Below are 21,560 nucleotides of genomic sequence, written 5' to 3' on the forward strand. Positions count from 1 at the left end.
TTCCAGTTCCTAAACCTGTGTCCCACAAAGTCTGTGGAAGCATTTCTTGACAGTAATGAGCCAAATTCAACATACTATCACACTGTATTCCACCAGCAGATCCATGTGGCAGCAGCCCAAGGAATTGTGCCAGATTCCTCTTAATCTGCAACAACAGTGTTGGCCTCTAGATCCTGAGCTCTTGCTAGAGCTGATTTTAGAAATTCAAAAAAACCCATGGTTAGGAATATCTAACTAGGCCTATTCCACAAGTTTCTGACTATGTGTATAGTTTTACATAGAAATGTAGATTAGATTTTGCTGCTATGAGAGAATACTGATCTGTTCTTTCTGGTCTCAAGCAGAACTAATTAATGAATTTCAGTACATTTGCCAGGAATCACTTTAGGAAAAGACCCAGACATCAGGTCATCTCTGTCTGCTTTGTATCGCTGGGGTAATTAAAATTTCCTCTAAAAATCAGTGGGAGGCAAACAGCAAAGACAGAGTGAGATGAAAAAGAGGGGAGAAAAAAAAAATGGAAGCTTAGTAATAGAGCTAATGAGGGTAAACTTATAAAAATCATTAACAGCTTAAAGTTGTGCCATAATTTTCCTGCAAGACAAATCCCCCGTTCACTCTCAGAACACCTGCTATACAGAACATGCATCTATTTTCTCTGAATACATGGGAAACAATCAGAATTCCAGAAGTTGCTCTAATACAAAAGGAGACTAGAAAAAGCAAAGTCTATTTTGAATACTTTGACATTCAGCTCCTCTACTACAATTCAGCTCCTCTACAACAATCATATTTTTAGAGGAAAGTATTTTTCCAGACAAGAAGAACACCAGTACAAGTTTTTATCTGGTAATTTCCATTCAGCACTTGATTTGCAACTGGTAAATAAAAGAAACAGACAAAGACACGTTAACTGATGCTTACTGAACAATATAAAGATGCCACCTCGGCAACATATACTGCTCTGCTCCCATACATATTGTGGCTGTTGAACTCCTTACATTTCTCCATGATAACTGCCTACATGATATATGCTGATCTGACTATTTAATGAATTAGCAGCTACAGGATAGGGCAAGATAAACTTATTATCACCATGCTCTTTTCTAGACTTAGCTTCTTTTCAGTGTAGTGTGAACCCAATTCAAGTTCATATTTTGAACAGTAAAATCCATATTCAGTAAAATGTACAGTTCTACAGGTTCCTTTTTTTTTTTTTTTTTTTTTTTTAATTTGAAGAGATTACAGAAGGTAATTGGAGCTACTAGAAATTAATTTTATTCCTAATAGACTTCTGGAAACACAGGATTATATCTAAACTGATTGCATCAATTCTAGCAGTTTAATAAAATTTCTAAATTGAAACGTTATTGGAAATACATATATGTTTAAATAAAGTTTCTTTTTTGTATTTAAATGTATAAAGAGTGTTAGATCAATCTGTTTCGTTTTTTGTATTAGTCAACTTGATCTGTTTCTTCTGGTTCTCAAACACAAGTAAATAAATATGAAAGTATATGCACTAGAAATTATTGATGTTTACATGGAATCATTGTTCAGTATATATAAAATGAAGCTCATTTTTCTTCACTGCAAAGATATTTGCTGAGACAATCTGTATAGCAGCTCGGTTACCTATAACCAGAGGAAACACTTATTTTAGGGATCTGTGGGCACCATGAGTCTCAACCTCGTACTAAAAATGGAGTATCTGCTGTCTGCAGATAGGAACTAGGATCCAATCGATCTAGTGCTCCAGACAAATTGCAAACTATTAGAGTGACAGAAGAACTGATGGAAGTTTTGGGTAAATCAGATGTGTAGACATGTAGATTCCAACAACCACTCATTTGGCCTGACTGCCTTGAACCCTGTAGTTCAAGTTGGACCTTTAGTGAAGAAACTAAATATAGCCTACAAAACATGACATTGCAGCCTGAAGGACAGATGTGAAAGGATGAAAGAAAAGAAACGTACCAAGGTTAGAAACATGTGTCCTTTGGTTGCTTGTAAATTATGAATTTGATGACTCAGCCTTTCTAAAAGTAGTGTTACTGATACAACAACTGCAGCATCCACTATATCACATCTCTCCACCTTTTAACAATTCATGAGAAGAATACTCCTGATAGCAGCCCATTCACTGCTGTTATTTTATTCATTGAAGGACTGAAGGAAATGACAGAGTTAACAATACTCCAAGCTTGATATACCTACTCATTTGTCCATCGCAATGGCAGAAACAGCATATGCACCTGCTCTTCTATACTCACCTACTGTTACTTACATCAAGGAGAGTATTTTAAATAAGGTTATCCTTGTCTATCACAGCTACACACACTAGCTTTGTGTATCTCATTTAGCTACAGGGAATACCAGAAAGAACAACAAGCAAATCAGCAAACAAACAAAAGCCTCTAAAGGAAAAGACAAAAACTCAATCCAGTGATCTAGCTTTCTAAAACATGACATACTCTTACTTAGTTACTAAATGAAAAATAATGTAAATGCGAATATTTGCATATATTTGCCCTTGCAAGAGCATGAGATGTCTTGAGGAGTTAAATGTGGCACTTAGAAACCTAAGTTAAGAGTTAGCAAAAGCAACAACCACAGCCAAACACAAAACATGATCTCTTCTTCGTAATAAATAAATACAAATGCAAATAAACATTTATGGTAAAATTTAGTTTTCTCCAAATTTTATACACGGTAATACTAATGATTACATATCAACAATAAAAACTTGCATTTGACACTCTGCTACAATGTCACTGCAATGTCAAGCTATCCAGAAATGACACAGTTCCAACCATACCACAACCAACCCCATCATTATCTGTCAGATAATTAACCTGTTGCCACTATAAGGATTTATATCTTTCCTATACTGTACGTTTTTTTTCTGGTCTTTGCTCTTATTAAAAAGCATTTTTTTAATCTCACATTATGCCTGAAGGCTCTTAAACATTTACTTGTTGCAGAACCACTTTAAACATGCAATGGTTGCACTGCAGAGATACACGGACACAACTGAGTGCTGCTTCCTGCTCTCAAATGAACATCTGACTTCACTTGCTTTTATTTCTCCCACCTGATGAACACTGAAAGTATTATGTACTGTGTTTAAAACTAAAAATTTTCCAAATATTACTAAATGAAGTTGATGTTGGCTTAAGAGCTCAGTAGCATTTCTTCCACTTAGTTTAAAAAGAAAATTATAAATGGGCTTACTTAAACTAAAAAAAAAAAACAAAAAAAACCCCACCTTGTTTCATAGAAAGAATTTCTCCATACAACTGTTTTAAGCAAAACACAACACTAAAATAAAGACATATTTTGTCCAACGTATGTAAAACTTCTGCCATTTCTATGGAGATGAATACAGTAAACAGTATTTGTGCTGGAAGTATAGAGTTTTTCAAAACTAACATCTTTCAGCTAACTTACTTGTAAGTTGTTAGAATTAAAAACAAAAAATAATAATAATAATAATAAAAAAAAGCACGTTATGCTTTGCTGCGCCTATTCCCTTTCAGAAGACTGGTTTTCCAATCTCACTTAACAGACTTCTGTCAAGCTCCCCTCTTTTCTTTTTTCTAATTTACTTTCACTGTAATTTTCATCTGTTTTTTCAATCTTGGTATTTGTACTCACTATTCTTTCCTCCCCCATACACCGGTTTACATATTCCAGTCCCACTGAGATTTTTTATTTCAACCTCCTCCCTCATCTTCTTTCATTTCTTAGCCTTTTTCTTTTTTTTCCCTTAAAATAATATTCAGGGAATTGAGAAACCAAAATGGCTCATATTACCACTGAGGCATTTCTCAATGGCAAATAACTAACTCCTCTGAATACTAACTGGCATTCATTCCAATGAGATCCCAAAATATTACAATGAACAGCAAGAACACGTGCGTGCTATTCAGGCAGTTGTGAAGAGTACTGCTATTCTTCCTCAGTGCAAATCAGAAAGCAAGACTGGAAGACCTGAGAAGACCAAGATTTCCAGTCTGTGAAACCCATGGAGAGAAAAAAACTAATTAATATCCATGAAATTAATTTAGGAGAAGAGAGGAAAAGAAGGCAAAAAATGTTTCAGTTCAAATTGACTATCACGATTCATCGCAGGATTACCTAAAGACCAAGCAAAGATTGTTCCAGGCACCGTACAAACACAGCTGCAGTAAGCCTGAGTTCATTAACTCAGAAAGTGAAAATCAAGGAAAAGTTTAGCTTCAAAGTAAAATGAACATGATGATGAGACACAAACATGAATTTCTTGAAGCTTTTTTAGCTAAGGGAAGGACATGGGTCACAGACATCAAAAAAGGCCGGACAAATATAGCTAAGGAGAAGAGGACAAGACAGCCAAATATGAAATTACACTATCATTAAATACCTGCAAAGCAAAGGCAATTAAGAATGTGTACAGCCAGTCAGCAAAAAACATCACAATTCCAAGCAAAACAACAGTCCATTCAATATCAAAGCTGAACATCTTTCTATTTTGTCTGGCATATCTGGCAGACCTCCCCCTAGAGCTATATGGCAGATGCAAGCAAGACAATTTGTAAGTCTTATTCTCCTCGGTACCAGCCTCTTTTCCACAACTAGTGATTCTGAGCATCCTGGATAAAATATCAGCTTGGAACTATATTTTGCTTTTTCTTTCGCAGAAGAAACGTCTTTCTGAAGCTCATCTTCTGCCTGGAGACTGAGAAATACTCTGCCAAGAAGAGATTTATCCACAACTGACGAGAACAAAACCTAAACAATTATTTCCATAATTCTATTCTGTTCTCCTTGTAGTCTTAATGACTGTGCAATTCTAGTGCCCCTCAAGTGATACACCTGCTGCACAACCTAGTGTCCAGTATTCAAATCTCAGCACTCTTTGACTTTGCAAAACATCCTGTCCTCAATCTACTATAATTGGTTCATAGGCAAGGTTTGGATGTATGTATGCAGACTTTAAACAGAGTGAAAACTGCACTTGTTGGTTTCTAACTAGCAGGAAAAGAGCTTAAAAAAAAAAAAAAAAAAAAAAAAAAAAACACTAAAAACAGCTTATGCACTAAGCAAGATATTCTTATCTCAGGGCAAATCTCCATATCCAGGTTCCCATATATAAACTGCATTGAAATTCTCTAATTAGGACTCAAAGAGTGATGACAGTGCAATGACTGCACAGGATTTCAAAGCCAATAGCATGTCTCCTACCAGAAAAGAACTGTAGAGTTCCTTCAGTAAAGCTGTACACACAGCAAGACCAAATGAGTTGACTAAATGTTTGAGAAATCACAACCATTTTTATCACTTGGCATACCAAGTTACTGTATTTAAATGGTAAATAACAATGACTATTGCTTCTACATTCTGGAATTTTATTAACCATTTCATTTCCTACATGGGAAAAGAGATGCTGTCTGCAGTCTGCCTGAGGCATATATTACACAGACATGAAGCTTGAGGTGTTGCTTTAAGTTTCTGCCGGTGTGCCTCCATCTTGACTCCATCACATTTCTATAGTTCTAGACTTGGCTTATATTAGTAGATGCTCCTAAAAATGCCCTCAAAGCCCAGAAAGCCAACCAAATCTTAGACTGCATCAAAAGAAGCATGGTCAGCATATGGAGGGAGGTGATCTATTCTACACTGGCAAGACTTCTCCTGAATGGAATACTGCATATATATGATACAGTCCTCAGTATAGGAGAATCCTTGGCACAGTAGAGACATGGATCTGTTGGAGTGCATCCAGAAGAGAGCCACAAAAATGATCCAAGGGATGGAACACCTCTCCTAAAAGGACAGGCTGAGAGAGCTGGGGCTGTTCAGCATAAAGAAGTTTCTGGGGAGACCTGAGAGCTGCCTTTTACTTTCTAACAGGGGTTATAAGAAAGAAGGGGACAGGCACTTTAGCAGGGTCTGTTGTGTGACAGGACAAGGGGAAATTGTTTCAAAATAAAAGAGGGGAGATTTAGATTGGATATAAGAAGAAAGTATTCACACCGAGGGTGGGGGGGCACTGGAGCAGGTTGCCCAGGGATGTGGTGGTTGCCTCATAGCTGGAGACTGTCAAGTTCAGGAGCTTGACGGGGCTCTGAACAACCTGATGTAGCTGTAGGCATCCCCGTCCATTGCAGGGGAGCTGGATTACATTATCTTTAAAGGGCTTTTCCACCACAAACAATTCTGAGAAAATTATCAGAGTAGTGATCATCAGGCTGATGAAATGTTTTAAAGTGTCTGAATTACACCTGGTGATTTTCCCCAGACTTCACCAGAGATATTAAACCAAACAAATAAAACTATAATGCAAAATGCTTAGAAAGACTGAAATGCATAGAATTTTAAATTAAGTTAAAATTGTCAAAAACATTGTCAAAAAGCCTGTTTGCTGATAACAGTATTTCCTTGGTCCATCCTAAGAGATGAAGATTCACTTTTAAAGGCAATCTATTCAATTTGACTATACATTTCTCATTATGTTCTAAAATATAGCACTCTTCTGCCTTTGCTATAAAGTATAAAGACACAAAGTATAAATACACAGAGGTCACATAGGCCTCCTTCCCTCATGGAAGCAGATCTAATGTGGGAGAGAAGTTGCTGTAGGTAGACCACTGATGGCAAGTTCGCTGTTAGAAATAACAGTGAACAGAAACCTCCTCAAAAAAGTTATAGCCTTCCAGTTCTAAAGAAGACACGAAGACAATGAGTTATGGAATATGATGCAATATCATGTTGATGTATTCTCAGTTCTTTGCTTGTCCACATTTTCAGAAGAGCCAGAAAGGCCAGCACAACTAATATTTCAAATGTGAAATTCTATGGGAACTGCTGAATCACAACGTGAACCTCTGATTGATCGCCTTAGGTGAGCAATGAGTCAGCCACAGGAGCACAGGTGAAGGCAATTCACCTGAGCTGCTGGAAGGGGTGGAGCCTGGCTCCACATCTCCTAGACCCATTTAAGAGCTGACTACCACTAGGAAAGGATCTCTTCTGGAGATCCCTCCTCTGGTGTTTTGCAGGACATGGGTAAGCTTTCTATTCTCTTTTTGTTATTATAATCTGCTTTGCCAAACTCTCTTGTTTATTTCATAATTATAGCATCTTTCTATTCATTGACTATACAGAAATTGATCTCTGTTTCTGAAGGGCACGTGACTGGGTAGGCATACCAACAAACTGGTGCTAATCTGTGGTGATCTAATGATTTTTAATAGGTAGAATTAAACCAGCTTCCACATGCTATTAGAACACCTTTGATCTATTCAGTCTCCCTCCACTTTTTCTTGATTTGTGTGGTCACTGCAGTAACTACAAAATCATAAGCTTATTGCATCACTTAACTTCATTTATAAGGTTAAAAAGGGCTTACACCTCTTTGAATTTCTCTCTCTTAGGACTTAAGCCACATCTGCTGCTGAATCATTTCCCAGTAGAAAAGAACTGTATCTGCTCAAGGTGTATGCGTGGGCAGCATCACACCCTAAGGCAACTAAGCCAACAAAATACACCATGTAGATAAAGCTATGCCAAAAGAAGTTTTGCCTAGCCTGTACCATGCGGAGAGGCAGTACAACTGTATTGTAAGAAAAACTTATGGCAGGCGTTATTTAAAGTAGATAAGACTTGACTTAGACAGCCAATTTCAACACCACTAACCTTTAAAAGAAATAATGATTTCACTACTCAGAGTGCTTAAGACAGAAAGAATAGAAGGTGCTAGAATTTTTCTGTAGCACTTGATTCTAATTTATTTTCTTCAGCTCAGAGGATCTCGAATTTTAAATATCCAGTACCAGAAATCAGTTAAATCATAGAAGGACTCCTAAAGGATCACCCAAACAAGAAGGCACTAGTAAAAGATTTCTTTATTTATTCTAAATTCTAGGGCTGAGATTGCATACAGATATTCTGGACCATATCTTATATAGTTAAGTCATCTTAGTAACTGGCAGCTACCACAGCAGCAACAATTTTTATTTTCAGTGTTACCTCAAACACAAAGGCTTAAAATGACACACATTCAGCTGAAAATAAAAGAAATATTAATACCTGGCTCCCTCATAACACTCTTTACTCTAAAAACTTATAGTACAGTAAAGTTGTCTTTTAGTGTGTGAACTCGGGGAAAAATTAAGACACAGAACAATTAATTCAGTGAAACCTTGGTCAAAGTACTTGAAGTAAGAGCTACTTACTTTTCCAGTCTTCTATCGCTTCTGCACACAAACAAAACATACACAAATATGATAATGAAAAACAGTTTGCATAATACACACACAGAAGCACAGCTACTGTCAGGAAATACACTTTCAGAAGGGTCAGTTCACCTATGAACCAGAATATTTATTGAGTATAAATCACCAAAAGCTTGCAGTATTCAGGGGATATTCTTCAGAGTTAATTTGTAACATGATTTTTAACTCTGTGCTAAACATTAAGCCAAACAGATCATTTCAAACACTGTTCAGAAATACGGAGATGGATCAAAACTTACCTTCTCATGGTTTTCTATAAGGATTTCAACGACAATATTCTGAAACTTCAGGTCCATGATAGCTGCTACGGTTTCTTCCTGAGGCCTCATTAAGGTTGGTCCAAATACCACCCCCAGATTAGCTACAGTCATTAGATTCCTCTTGGCATGCTTTGAAACACTTTCAGAAAAGAATTGAAGGAAAAAACAGGAAATAGATTATGAAAAATTTCCATTACTGTTGGAAACTGCAGTCTACTTTACAAATGAAAACATTACATTTCCTTAATCCGTTTTTTAGAAGTTTGTTTTCTGCAAAATTTCTTCAAATAAAGTCGCACTGAATACTGGAAAACAGAAAAGCCATTCTTCTACTGGCAATTTAAAAACAAAAGCAGCCTCTTTCTGAACCTAAATATATAAAATGCACTTAGCCTTGGACCAGGGCAAGTGTGAAACCAACTTAAATTTGCTAACAGATCTCCACTATTCCCTTTGCCAGAATTTGCAAAGAGAAAGTATAATGTTCGCCTTCTCACTTCAATCAAACCCTCAACTGCTGGCAGGACTGCTAAAGTAAATACTTATATGGCTTCATTAACGGATTAGATTTCTGCCTTACCCTCCAAAATATACATAGTGTGAGTCAAACGTCTTGTCTGCTTTTGCACGTTTGGTTCTTGGTATTGTGTACGACAGCACTGAGACGGGGTTCAACTCCAGCCACACTAACTAGGCTCTTTGCAGTTAAAGAAAGATAAGGACAAGGGTACTGACAAGGCAGGAAAGCAGGTCATAACACTTACTTAGCTAAATGTTTCACCAAAATGTCCAGCATCTCTTTGTTCTTTTCTGGAAGTTTATGGACCAAGAAGTGAACAGCATTAACTCGAGATTCAGGACTCCCGCTTTCTACAGGACATAGAAACAAATAAGCAGCTCAAAACAAACAGAAAAACAAAGCTTCTTCCAGTCCTGCATAGAAAAACACTGCACATGCTTAGTTTGAACTTACACACTCTACTTTACATTTTAGCATTGTTAACTGATTGCCCTCATCACAAGAATTCATTTTGTTGGTACTATTTTGTTGGCCTTTCAGGTTTTTGTTCTGTTTAATTAAATTATTTTTGCTTCTCTGGGTTTCACTAGTACGCAGAAAATAAGAGTTTGTAGCAAGAGGAAACAAACCACATATCCACTTGTCAAGGTCGTATTAAATCATAAAATTACACCTAAACAGTGGCTTGTGAGAAGGTGGAAGTATTTGTCTTGCATGCAATATACTTAGTGAAAAATATATAAAAAGAAAAACTTAGCACCTATTGAGAATGCAAGAAGTTTTGATTGCTCATCAGGTCCCATTTTAATCTAAGGCAATGTTACTTGCTAAGTGTATTACCTATACGAAATAGCCAACATATTTCTTCAATGCATATTGCTGAAGATTTTTTGCCATTATTCTTTGCACATTGCTATGCATTTTAGGGATGCTTTTGTATTCTTTTGCAGTGGACGCTGCTGCATAGATTTCAAGATAAAAGGTTACCAAAACACAAAGTGTTCAGTTCTTGGTCACCTAATCAAAGTTCAGACAGCCATAAAAACTTAAGCCTTCTTTAAAACAATTATACTCTATATACATGTGAAGCCCTAATTAAGGGATAGCTAAGCAACTAAATCACAAGATAGAGTCAAATCTTATATAATTACAATCTATCGTGATGTATATAAAGGAAGGAAAACTGGAAGAACCTTTTTATTTTGACTTTTTTAATATATATATAATAGTTTCAGAGAAAAGGATATTCCTTTCTATTCCTGTTGATTCTTTGCAGTTGTTTTCTTTATGGCCAACATAGGAAACAACACCGAATACCTATTTTTAACTACACTTAACACAAATCTGCAATATTGATTAGATTAACCTCCCCACTACATATACTCAGCCTCTGAAGAAAACTGTTAAGTACTTAAGAACATTCTACTGTTGAGAACACGTAACTTTGTATGATTTCTTCAATGAAGGTGACTACAAAATAGAGAAGGGAAAATACAGTGAGAAACTGCTGGCAAAACTTCATAGATCAAGAAATTACTTACTTAATCCTTTCCAATCCTACTGGGCAGACTTACCATTTAGGTAATACAATCTTGAATTTTGTTTAAGCACTTGGCTTCTGAGATATGTTTTGGCAATTAACTGCATGGGCTAATTCTCATTATGAATTAAGGACTACAAACAAACACATTCTGCAGTCTTTAAAAGTCATTAAAGCAAACTGAAGAAGATAAAACAATTGTCTCAAAGTTTATCTTAATTTTGCTTTTTATGGTTTGCCAGAAGTGCTATGGGCTGGAAAGAAAATCATCTTGATATGTTTGATACTTTGCCAAAAATCTTATACTGTTTCTGTCAGTCCTCTTCCAAAAAAGTCCATGTATATTAGATATCACACAGACGAATTACAAGAGCAGCTCTGTCTTTTCCAAGACCGTGTTTGAACTGCTGATAGTGTAATGTCCTGTTCATTCCTTCTTTCACTAATAGATGAGGAACACTCAAGGCAGCCTGGATACAGACCTAACAAGGCACTGAAAGCAAGGGTCAGGCAGCTGTGCATTAAGGATTTAAATGAACCTGAGTTAATGCTTAGTTGAAGAAAAGACACGATAAAATGGAAGAAAAAAATGTCAGTCCAAGTAGATGTTCATCATTATATAATTAAGGTAATTAGAATAGTAACTGAAAAATTTTTAAATAAAAGTGAAAAACACACCATGCTATGTCTGTCAGAAATTTGTCTTCCACTACATGCATCATATGCGACACATAGTAGATCTCAACACACATTAAAGCTTCTATTTTATTAAAAATTCTGTTATTTCTTATTCCCGTATTTTTATTAGGTTGAGGAATTTATTTCTGAAACTGCATTTGCACATGCTCCTAAGGCTACAACAGTACAATAAGAAAAGATTTTTATTTGGACTACTGTTAATACTTACTGGCAGGAATGATGAATTCTCCATGCAACTCATATGTCATCAGTGGCTCTGGAAGGCTTCTGTAAAACAAGAATAGCATAATAAATGTATTTACATTCTATCCTACCTGTGTTTATTCTAAGCAGGAAATCTTTTTAAATATTCAGTGGTACAGTCATTACACTGGAAGAGACATTGTTATGGTGGCTCATGTTTTCAACGATTCCCTACACAAGGAAAACACGAAAATCGGGAAGGGATGAAGAACATAAGACTAAATATATGCATTCATATTCCATGAGCTGAAGTAAAGCCTCCCATTTATTGTAAGCACACCTCCTAAGTACAACATTGAGACCATTTCACTGATGTACATATTAGGTAATATGGTGGAGAAGTTGCCATCCCTGGCAGTGTTCAAGAGGTGTCTGGATGAGGGGCTATGAGATATGGTTTAGTAGCTTGTAGTAGTAGTAATGGTGGTGGGATGATGGTTGGACTACATGACCTTGTTGTTCTTCCCGAATTTGTGATTCTACGATTCAATTTTTGTTAGGATTTTTAAAATACAAAGAATCACAAGTTACTGCTTTCTTTGAAGTAAATTAAAACAGTTAAGTTTGCTGACCAACGACAAATAATACTAAAGCTTTTGCAAAGGAAAAACTAAAATGGAAAACTTTAGTCATCAATGTAAAATGTATTGAATAATGTAATTCAGAGTTCAAACATGAGTTAAAACCTTGATTCATTAAATTCACTTCAATGGCACTTATGAAATATTGGAATAAACGCTCCAGCAGGAAATACTGTAGGCAGGAAATACTTCATCCAATGCATGCTTTTTTCTGATTCTTTCATACATTTCCTGAACCCTTATCTTCATAATATTTCTACAGCGTTCTTTGATAGTGGTTTCCATATTAAAATCAAAAAACATTTAAAAAAAAAATAAAATAGTAAAGTATCTTGATCAAGAGTCAGCCAAGCCATTTGAACAGAGAACAACTAAAATTCTTAGTTTTAATATTCAGAACACTGTTAACATTTCATCTAGAATACTGGGAGCAAGGTTGGGGTGGAAAAAAAAAAAAGAGGCAAACTCAAAATTTCTTAGCCCTTCCCCTTTTTAATTCTACTACATTCAAATGCAAAAAGGCAGAAAACATTTGCAATAATCTCAGCTTTCAGCAAGTTTACTAACAATTCAGATCTGTGAACCACCACTGAAGTTCCATCCAACATAACATTTCACATTAACATAAATATTGGTTTTGCTAATTATTCTGCTCACCCCAAAAAAAACCAGCGAACATGGTATTTGCAGAAAATGCACCTCTGTTCATTAAAGAAAAAAAGAACATATGCTACGTTACTTGCTTTTCTTAACGCACAGCATATGAGAATTAAAATAAAAAAAATTGGTATGAAAAAAAGCAAATGAGAGAGAGGCTCACCGCAGATATTGCTTCATAGCACTAGTAATTGTCTTCACTTCCCAGTCTACAGAGTTTTCCAGGTCAACTTCATTGCAGGTTTTTGCGTCTAGAAAATATTTAGAAATTGAAGAAAGATGTGAAAAAAGTAATGCTGAATCAATATGTCCTAAAAGAACTTTAAACTCGATTCTGTATTTGTTCAAGTAGTTGTTGGGTTTTTTTTTGCTATAATTAATACAACATGACAATGTCCAAACTTACTTACTAATTTTATTTATGTATTCTGTTTTAAAAAGCACTTTACTGCTGTTCTGTTATTTAATGAAGGATTAAAAATCCTTTTTGTGTGAAAAGATCTATATAGCAATTGCTATTTTCACACATCTAATAAAACAAAGATGTACATAAGCAGTTTACAAAAAGATAAGCTAAGGACAATTTATCTTTTCGTTAATTAAAAAACGAATAGATTGAGAATTCCTTAGAAGCAAAAATATGTAAAGCATTTGAAACAGTTATTTTGGACTGATGAGAATAGCCAACCAACTGCAATACGATCGTCTTTACTACATGAAAATCTTTAAGAGATGTTCCTAAGTAAAAGGCAGTAAGTTTCCTCTACAAGATGGCTTGAATGTTGCCTTATTTACAGTCTTAACCAATGTCAATTTGTCCATTTCTCCCATCTTTTATAAGTCTAGTTGGTAGAGTCTTGTAACAAGACTGATCAAACTGAACTGACGTATGTCTGAATAATCACAGAATCACAGAAACTTAGGGGCTGGAAGGGACCTCTGGAGGTTGTCTATCACAACCCCCCTAATAAAGCAGGTCCTCTAGAGCAGGTTACACAGGAAAGCTTCCACGTGGGTTTTGAACATCTCCTGGGAAGGAAACTCCCAGACCTCTCTGGGCAACCTATTCCAGTGCTCTGTAACCTGCACAGTAAAGTTTTTCCTCGTGTTTGTATGCACCTTCCTAAGCTCCAGTTTGTGCCCATTGCTCCTTGCTCTGCTGCTGGTCACCATTGAAAAGATCCTGACCCCATTCACTTCCCTCCCACCCTTCAGACATTTATTAGCATTGATATCATCTCCTCTCAGTCTTCTCTTCTCTTGGGTCAACATTCCCAGTTCTCTAAGCTTTTTCCTCATGCAGGAGATGCTCTGGGCTCCTAATCACCTCTGTGGTTCTCAAGTGGCCTTTCCCTTGTCTTTCTTTTGCTGGGAAGTCCAGAACTGGAATCGATCAGCTGAAGATTTTTTGAGGCATTGTTATGTGTTTTGCAATGTTTTGCCATTATAAACAACAAAAAACATAAGCCTCAAAACAGGAAGTAATAGTTATTTGACAGTCCAGACCACAGGTATGTAGCCAAATTAGCCCAATATATTTTGTAATTTCAAGTCCTCAAGTATTATTATTATTACATGTTCCTGTCAGTTGCTACACTAAACTACAACAAGAATGACATAGATTACATGTTGAACCATTCATACAACTCAAAATTCATTTGTTACTTGGCCTGCCAGACAAATGGCAGACACATTAAAAACAAAAAATCACATTAGGAGTCTTGATTAAAGGGGCAGTCCTTTTACTGGACTAAATAATTCCATTCTAAAAGCTGTGCCAACCAATTATTTCTGTAACTGAATATTCTCCCTCATTATATCAATTATTTAAATCCCATATAAAATACAAGTCAGATTACATTTCCAACCAATACTGTTATTAGTCAGCCAGCCACCACCTAAAATCCTCACAACTGTCTTAGGAAAACATTTATTTTTTTTTTTTTTCACATGCTAGCTTCTCCTGATTTTTAATTCTCTTTTGGAGAAGAAAACCTTTCTACCAAACTTCTTAAATAAAAACTGCCATAACATCAGAAACTAGAAAAATCTATGGGGATTTTATAAATAAACCACTATGTAATATCCTATCCAGTGCTTTTAAATAACTGTTTCATAATCATCAGCTCTTCTTTCCAGTCAAAGGAAATTTTCAATTACATAAAACTTGGTGATGATGAAACTGAGGCTGAAAAAAAAAAAACACCAAAAACCAAGTGCTTCACTTCCAAAACAAGCTTACTAAAAAAATATAAGGTATTGCTGAAATACTTTGTTATCTCTTGGGCAGTAAAATCTAATTTGGCTATGCTACCAACTCCTAACAAATCTTAGTTTCACTGCAGAAACTCGTCAGAACCCATTAAAGACTTCGTTTTGATACTTTTAGTTTGACAGTTGCCCTACAAAGCTCCCTACCCACTATCCCATATATGTATATACCTATGTAAATATATACATACACAACAATATATAATCTGACTGCTCCTGTTCCGTTTCCCCCCTAAACATCCAAGACCACTGTACAATCTGGAACTTCAATCAAGATTTCAAAACTTATTCCATTGGTTTTCATGCTATTTGTTTGCATAGCAGCCACTATGCGTTAAAAGGGAACTGCACACCTATAAAAATAACTAAGCATATTTCTGGAACTGATTTTGACAGACCAACTCAAAATTTCATGCACATCTCCCTGACAGTAAGGGAGCTTGAGTTTATAATGACAGTTCACTATACTAAGGTTAGAAGTAGACTCTCTACCTTTGTTTGTGGTATGCCTGCTGCAGGTATATATGCATACATAAAATAATAAGGAATTCAGTGTAATTGTTTTGAGAGAGCAGAGGAACTATAAGGTTTTCCTCCACAAAGTGCAATGTCCAGCATTCTCCACACAAGGCAGTATCAGAAATCAAAACTGAACTTATCAATAGAAACTTCAAATTCTTACTCGCTTCACTATGAGCAAGGGTCTGTATGAAAACTGATCTACCTTAGCAGTCTGTACAAAACACATGTAGACATTTCGTGTGTAATTAACATCGTCAGATCCATTGCATAGATCACAGATGAAACAGATGTCCCCCAGTGCTTTTCAAAAACTGAGCTACTCAATCGTTCTGTAATTTTGTAGTTACTCTGTATCCCTGTTTCCAAGAAGGCATCAGAATAGTATCTTTTACCTGGAAATGTACTGAGCGCTTTATTTATCAAATGTCTTTGTCATTCAAATTTACACAAGATTACTGTGGCAAGAAATGCTCTGAAAGTAATGCCTGCTGTTTGTTTCCATGGAAACTATAACAGAAACAAAGAGCACAATAGCACTAGTTAAGCAAATCCTCCAGTACAAAACACTGATTTTCAACATAGTCGCCACCATTAGCTAAGCATTTTCACCAGCGATGAACAAAAGCCAGCATGTTGTGCTTATAAAAATCTTCACCAGTGGAGGTGACCCTCTGTTTCACAGCTGTTACGATGGTAGTGTTGCTAGGAAATTGTTGCCCATGCAATCCACCTTTCATCAGCATGGAAGACAGAAGGTGCCAAATCTGGACTATACAATGGATATGGTAGGACAGTTCCAGCCAAGGTTGGCAATGTGCTCCACAATCTTCAAATTGCTAAAGGGTGTAGAAGTTTGAGCCTTCAGTTTAGTCAGCATTGCAATGTAGCAGTCAGAGTTGCATTCCAGGAAAGCCAGAAGGATCACTCCTTTCCTATCCGAAAAGTCAGTGCACATCACTTTCTTTGCTGAGGGCTGCAGTGCGAACTGTTTCTTCGATGGGGAATTCATGTGTTAATACTTCATGGACTGTAGCAGTGACACCGTGTCTTGTAACCGGTAATGATACAACCCAGGAAACTGCCATCTTCAGCCTCATACTGGTTCAATAGGTCCTGACAATCTTGCAGGTGGTGCTCTTTCTGTTCTTGTGTGAGCATTCGTGAGACCCGCCTAGAGCAAACTTTACGATATTCCAACGTTTCCACAATTGTTTCCAATGCATTGAAGCCAATATTCAGCTCTGTATACAGTTCCATGGTCTTAATTTGCTAATCAGCTGATCAAGATGCTCTTCATTTCACGGTGCGACAGCTGTGCATGGCCATCCAGAACATGGCTTGTCTTTCATGCCAGCGTCATTACTGCTGAAATATTTTTTTCTTCATGGAGGAATTCAGTGACACACTAAAAACAATTCCATCTCAGCTGAAACTAAGACAGCTTCACACACACTTCCATGTCAGACATCATTTTGTCAGCCTGCCTCTCTGCCCCTCTATCACACAGCAACAAAATGCAATGGAATATTGGCAGGAAGGTTCAGCCTTTACTTCTGTATCACCAACATCTGCCTCTGATATTGTGAATCAACATAATGAAATAGGAGGCACTACTTTTATAGCAACCTTTGTAGAATAACATAGTACAATGCTATTCATGCAACTTCAAGGATAAGTTAACTGCAAAATCAAGTCTTTGTGGGGGCTTTTTTTTTTTTTTTTTTTTTTGTTGTTGTTATTTTAAAGCAGAATTGTATTTTTAATTGCTGAACCTCACTGAGCCTCATTTTACACAGAACATCGTTTCACTAAATTATACATTGAAAACGAAAATCTGTGTATTCATAGAATTAGAAGAACAGATCTCTAAACATGCTGGTTGACTTTATACTCACTTGAATTTCAGTGTACTTTACCAAATTTTATAGAAAATACTTAGAGAAAGAGACAGAACCCACACGCTATTAATGCCCTTGGTTACCATTAGGAAGACTTTTTTGTACTTCAGGTCTTTCAGACTGTGAAACTCATGGTCAGTGACAGGTATCTTAAAATACTTTGAAATATTATCAAATATTTTAAAATACAAAAAGTTAATATGAGGCTTTTATGATTCTGAACAGAGCTTTCATATAAAAGGGTGTCTAAGAGTATACCCGGAGACAAAGGATTAAAGATTAATCACTCATTTTAAATTCTCTGTACTACTGTATATCAAAAAGAAACTCTCTTTATTCTTCTCTGAGGACAGACAGATAAAGAGCACAGATAGGATCGCTTTCAACAAATCATCAGAAAAAGAGCACCTGCTTGCACCCTAACTTTTTTTCTGTTCAGTATTTTGTCTTGTCTCGATACCGTTGTATTCTTCCCACTTCAAATAACTATAGGAAACTTGGGAATGAGAAAAAAATGTTTCTAATTTAAAAAATAACTAAAAACAGATGCTGGAATCCCCACTAAACTCTTCCAGCTGCTACTGAACCACTGGCAACCTAAGTCTATTTAATTTGGATACGACTAATGGCAGAGAGGAAAAATTGTCTGCCAGACCTGCACGCCCAAAGAAAGCCAGTAAGTGCAAAAATGAAAAACATGTCATGATATTAAATGCATCTTATTGATATTTGAATGACAGCTAGTCTTTTTTCCTATGGTCAATGGACAAAACTGATTACTGTTTATTGAGCTTCACTCGAACACAGATAAACAACCACGAGAATCTGTTATATATCAGTCATTGTTACTAATCAGTTTGTATTTTTTGTAAAACAATGTTATGCTGAATACTCTAAAGATTTGGGCAGGTTTATGTGCACAAATGAAGAACTTTTGGGTGCTGTTAATATTGATTAAAGTAAGATGCGAGAAATTAATATTTAGCAAGGTCATTATGACAGATTGATATGATATACAGGCCCTCAAGCCTGATGTCTTATCATTTCTGAAGAGACAGCCTGTTTGAGGGAGAAAAAAAAAAAAAGGAAAAGAAAAAGTCTTACAGGTGGCACTGAACTGACAGCAGCATATAATATAAAAGCGCTTTGTCATTCACATAATGTCTGGGGTAATGAAATGAATTCACTTTCTGGCTTCCTCCAGTTTGCAGTGCCAAAGAACACTGTGTTATCAGCACAGATGGAGCATGCATGGTTCTGGAGAAGAGCCTGGTGCAAACTGCAAACAAGCTTCTTTGCATACCAATGAATTCCTGAGAATCAGACCTTTGCTGTCAAGTGACAGGTTTGGAAGCTCTATAAAAATGAACTAATCCCAGTGGTCTTGTCTGACTGCATGTTCTGTCAGTGCTCAGGACAAGGAATTGGGAAACACTGCACATCTTGCAGTCATGGCTACTACTCTGGTGAGAGATACCAGGCAGATGAGGGATTTCATGCAGGTGCCAACACTATTTCTTTCCCCCCTTAGGGATAGCAGAGTAGCAAAAGAACTACAGTCACTGAGACTAACGATGCATCAAAATTTCCAGAAGGAAAAAAGTTTTGAGAATAACTTTATGAATCAAAAACGTTAAAAGCTAAACATAGCAAGATAGATATAATACAGTCTAAGATGTTGTATGGGAATTGCTGAATCACAGCCTGAACCATTGATTGATCACCTGAGGTGAGCAATGAGTCAGCCACAGGAGCACAGGTGAAGGCAATTCACCTGTGCTGTTGGAAGGGGTGGAGCCTGGCTGCACCTCTCCTAGATCCATTTAAGAGCTGTCTACCAGTGGGGATGGGTCTCTTCTGGAGATTCCTCCTCAGGAGTTTTGTAGCAAGCCCAGGATGTGGGTAAGTGTTCTGTTTATTCTCTTTTTGTTATAATAACTTGCTTAGTCAAACTCTCTTGCTTATTTCATAATTATAACATCTTGATATTCATTGATTATACCGATTTTAGCCACAAATAAGAGTTATGCTACTAAACTTTATTAAAGTAAATCTTTTCTCCATCTGCCTTCCACCTTGGCATAGATATAATTATTATTAATACATATACTGTATTCCTTCTCTTCAACCAAAGAGCTTCTCATCAGCGGACTTAACCTAAATGCCTTATTTTGCACGAGGATCAAATAAAGACACACGTGAGCAACCATACACACATCTTAGACAAGGGAGAGGGTTGAAAACATTGAACGATGAAGTAGTAAGCTTCAGATGTTCTTAAACTTGGTATTTTGAATTATCTGATCAGAACACTAAACCCAGGCTGTCTTGAATCCATTTTATGGAATCATAGAATAGAGGGGTTGGAAAGGAGCAGGCTGCCCAGGCCCATATTCAGGTGGCTTCTGAAGATCTCCAAGGAGGAGACTCCACGCTCTCTGGGAAACCTGTGCCAGTGCTCAGTCACCTGCACAGTAAAGAAGCACATCCTGACTTGCATTAGCCTTGCAAAAAGCCCATGATTTATTCCTACATGTTCCTTAGTAGTTCTTTTAGTGTTTGCCTACCAACTAAACTTGCCTTCTGTGCTCAACCAGGGGTGACGGTGTTATAAGAAAAATTTTCATGGAGTAAAGCAAACTAGAGTTGGCCCGTGTAAAGAACAGTTACAGGAAGATGCTTTCAATTTTAAACACAGACCGTAAAACAAATATGAAAAAAAATATTAAATAAATGATCATAAAATAGAGGCATACCCATCAACAAACTCAGAAGTCTCTGGACCTTTGAACTCACCCCCACAACTCTGTACAATCCTTGGTCATTTATACCTATTATGTAAAAAAAAAAAAAAGAAAACAGCAGATCAAGCAGAAATAACAGTCAAATTTAGCATTTTTTTTTTTTCCCAGGTAACAAATCCTAAAAAGTAAGAAAAACTACACACTATCAATGCAGTAGTGAGAAAAACTTTATAAATCATTGCCAGAATCCTTTCACTCTTCTGTGTTTTTGAGGTGCACTCGCATTATTTTTTAGATAAGATTCTACTTCAGATACCAGGAATAGAAGCAAACAAGAGCTAATCTTTCCTTGAAAAATCAATGGCTATTTTCAGATTTATAAATGACACTTTGGATACATTAATGTCCACATTCTAATAATGCAAGAACCAGCCCAACAAATGATAAATTAAGATTTCTTTAATAAGGATAGTTTTGCTTTTTTTCCTGAAACACCTGCATGACAAAAAGTTGGGATAAAATAAACTTGAGCCTATTACCAGTCTCCAAAACCAAGGCTTTTCAAATTTATAAAAGCTTCTCATTTAAGATTTGAGATCTCATTTCAATCCCCTGGGGTTCAAGTATGAGTCAAGTTCAGAAGCACCACCTAAGGATGCTGAGATGAGTACGTCTGGTTTTGCTGGGGAAGAATATAATAGCCATAAACAGCACTATGTTTTCAGTCCCTTGCCATCATTCCATGTAAACAGTGGACCACCTCCCTTTCATTTTTTTCTTTCCTCTCAAATACATTCACTTTTCTATCATATTTCTTCATCTACTTTTCCTTTTCTTCATCATGCTCAGTTTTAATTAAAATTAAAGACACATGAGAGGGTTAGAAGAGGAAGAGAATGAAAATGGCACAATACCACGTCTTCCTATCTGTTGTATATTTTCAGAGCACGTATTTTGGAAGGTAAAACATAACTGTTCTGAAGCTGACAAGATGTTTATGAGGCCAAATAACAGCAATCTACAATTACCACCATACTGTACTTCTATATTCAGATTGGCCTACAAAAGTAGAAATGACACAAAATATCTGTACTTCTACTGCAAAGAAATCTTTTCAAATAACAGATTACATGCCATTCTTATTCAAAATATATTTCAACAAAGGAAGAGTTGCAGAGAATTCCCAGTTTAAACACCAAACTGCTTCAACCCAGAAAAGGGAAATTTAAAACCAGACATATGAGGAAAAAATTTCTTCCTGAATAAGTATTAGATGAAGTAAGTAAAAATCACTATTATCAGACACAACTACAATACAAAGCAGAAGTATGGTGTCAAGGAGTTCA

At 36.3% G+C, this 21,560-nt stretch overlaps 1 protein-coding gene across 3 annotated transcripts in view; it reads right to left on the bottom strand.

Moving 5' to 3' along the window:
• Window positions 1–21,560, bottom strand: part of ARHGAP10 (Rho GTPase activating protein 10) — a 135,780-nt gene that overhangs the window by 40,806 nt on the left and 73,414 nt on the right. For 2 of the 3 annotated variants that reach the window (XM_090138560.1, XM_031588874.2), the window contains 5 exons: window positions 20,227–20,301; window positions 12,943–13,030; window positions 11,507–11,565; window positions 9,304–9,409; window positions 8,519–8,678 (listed from right to left, as the gene is read on the bottom strand). In XM_090138560.1, coding sequence (XP_089994686.1) covers window positions 8,519–8,678; window positions 9,304–9,409; window positions 11,507–11,565; window positions 12,943–13,030; window positions 20,227–20,301 — 488 coding nt within the window. The remainder of the gene's footprint in view (window positions 1–8,518; window positions 8,679–9,303; window positions 9,410–11,506; window positions 11,566–12,942; window positions 13,031–20,226; window positions 20,302–21,560) is intronic. The other variant, XM_090138561.1, reaches the window with a different exon arrangement.

Source organism: Phasianus colchicus, chromosome 4, assembly GCF_987193195.1.
Source record: "Phasianus colchicus chromosome 4, bPhaCol1.hap1.1, whole genome shotgun sequence".
Classification (NCBI taxonomy): domain Eukaryota; kingdom Metazoa; phylum Chordata; class Aves; order Galliformes; family Phasianidae; genus Phasianus; species Phasianus colchicus.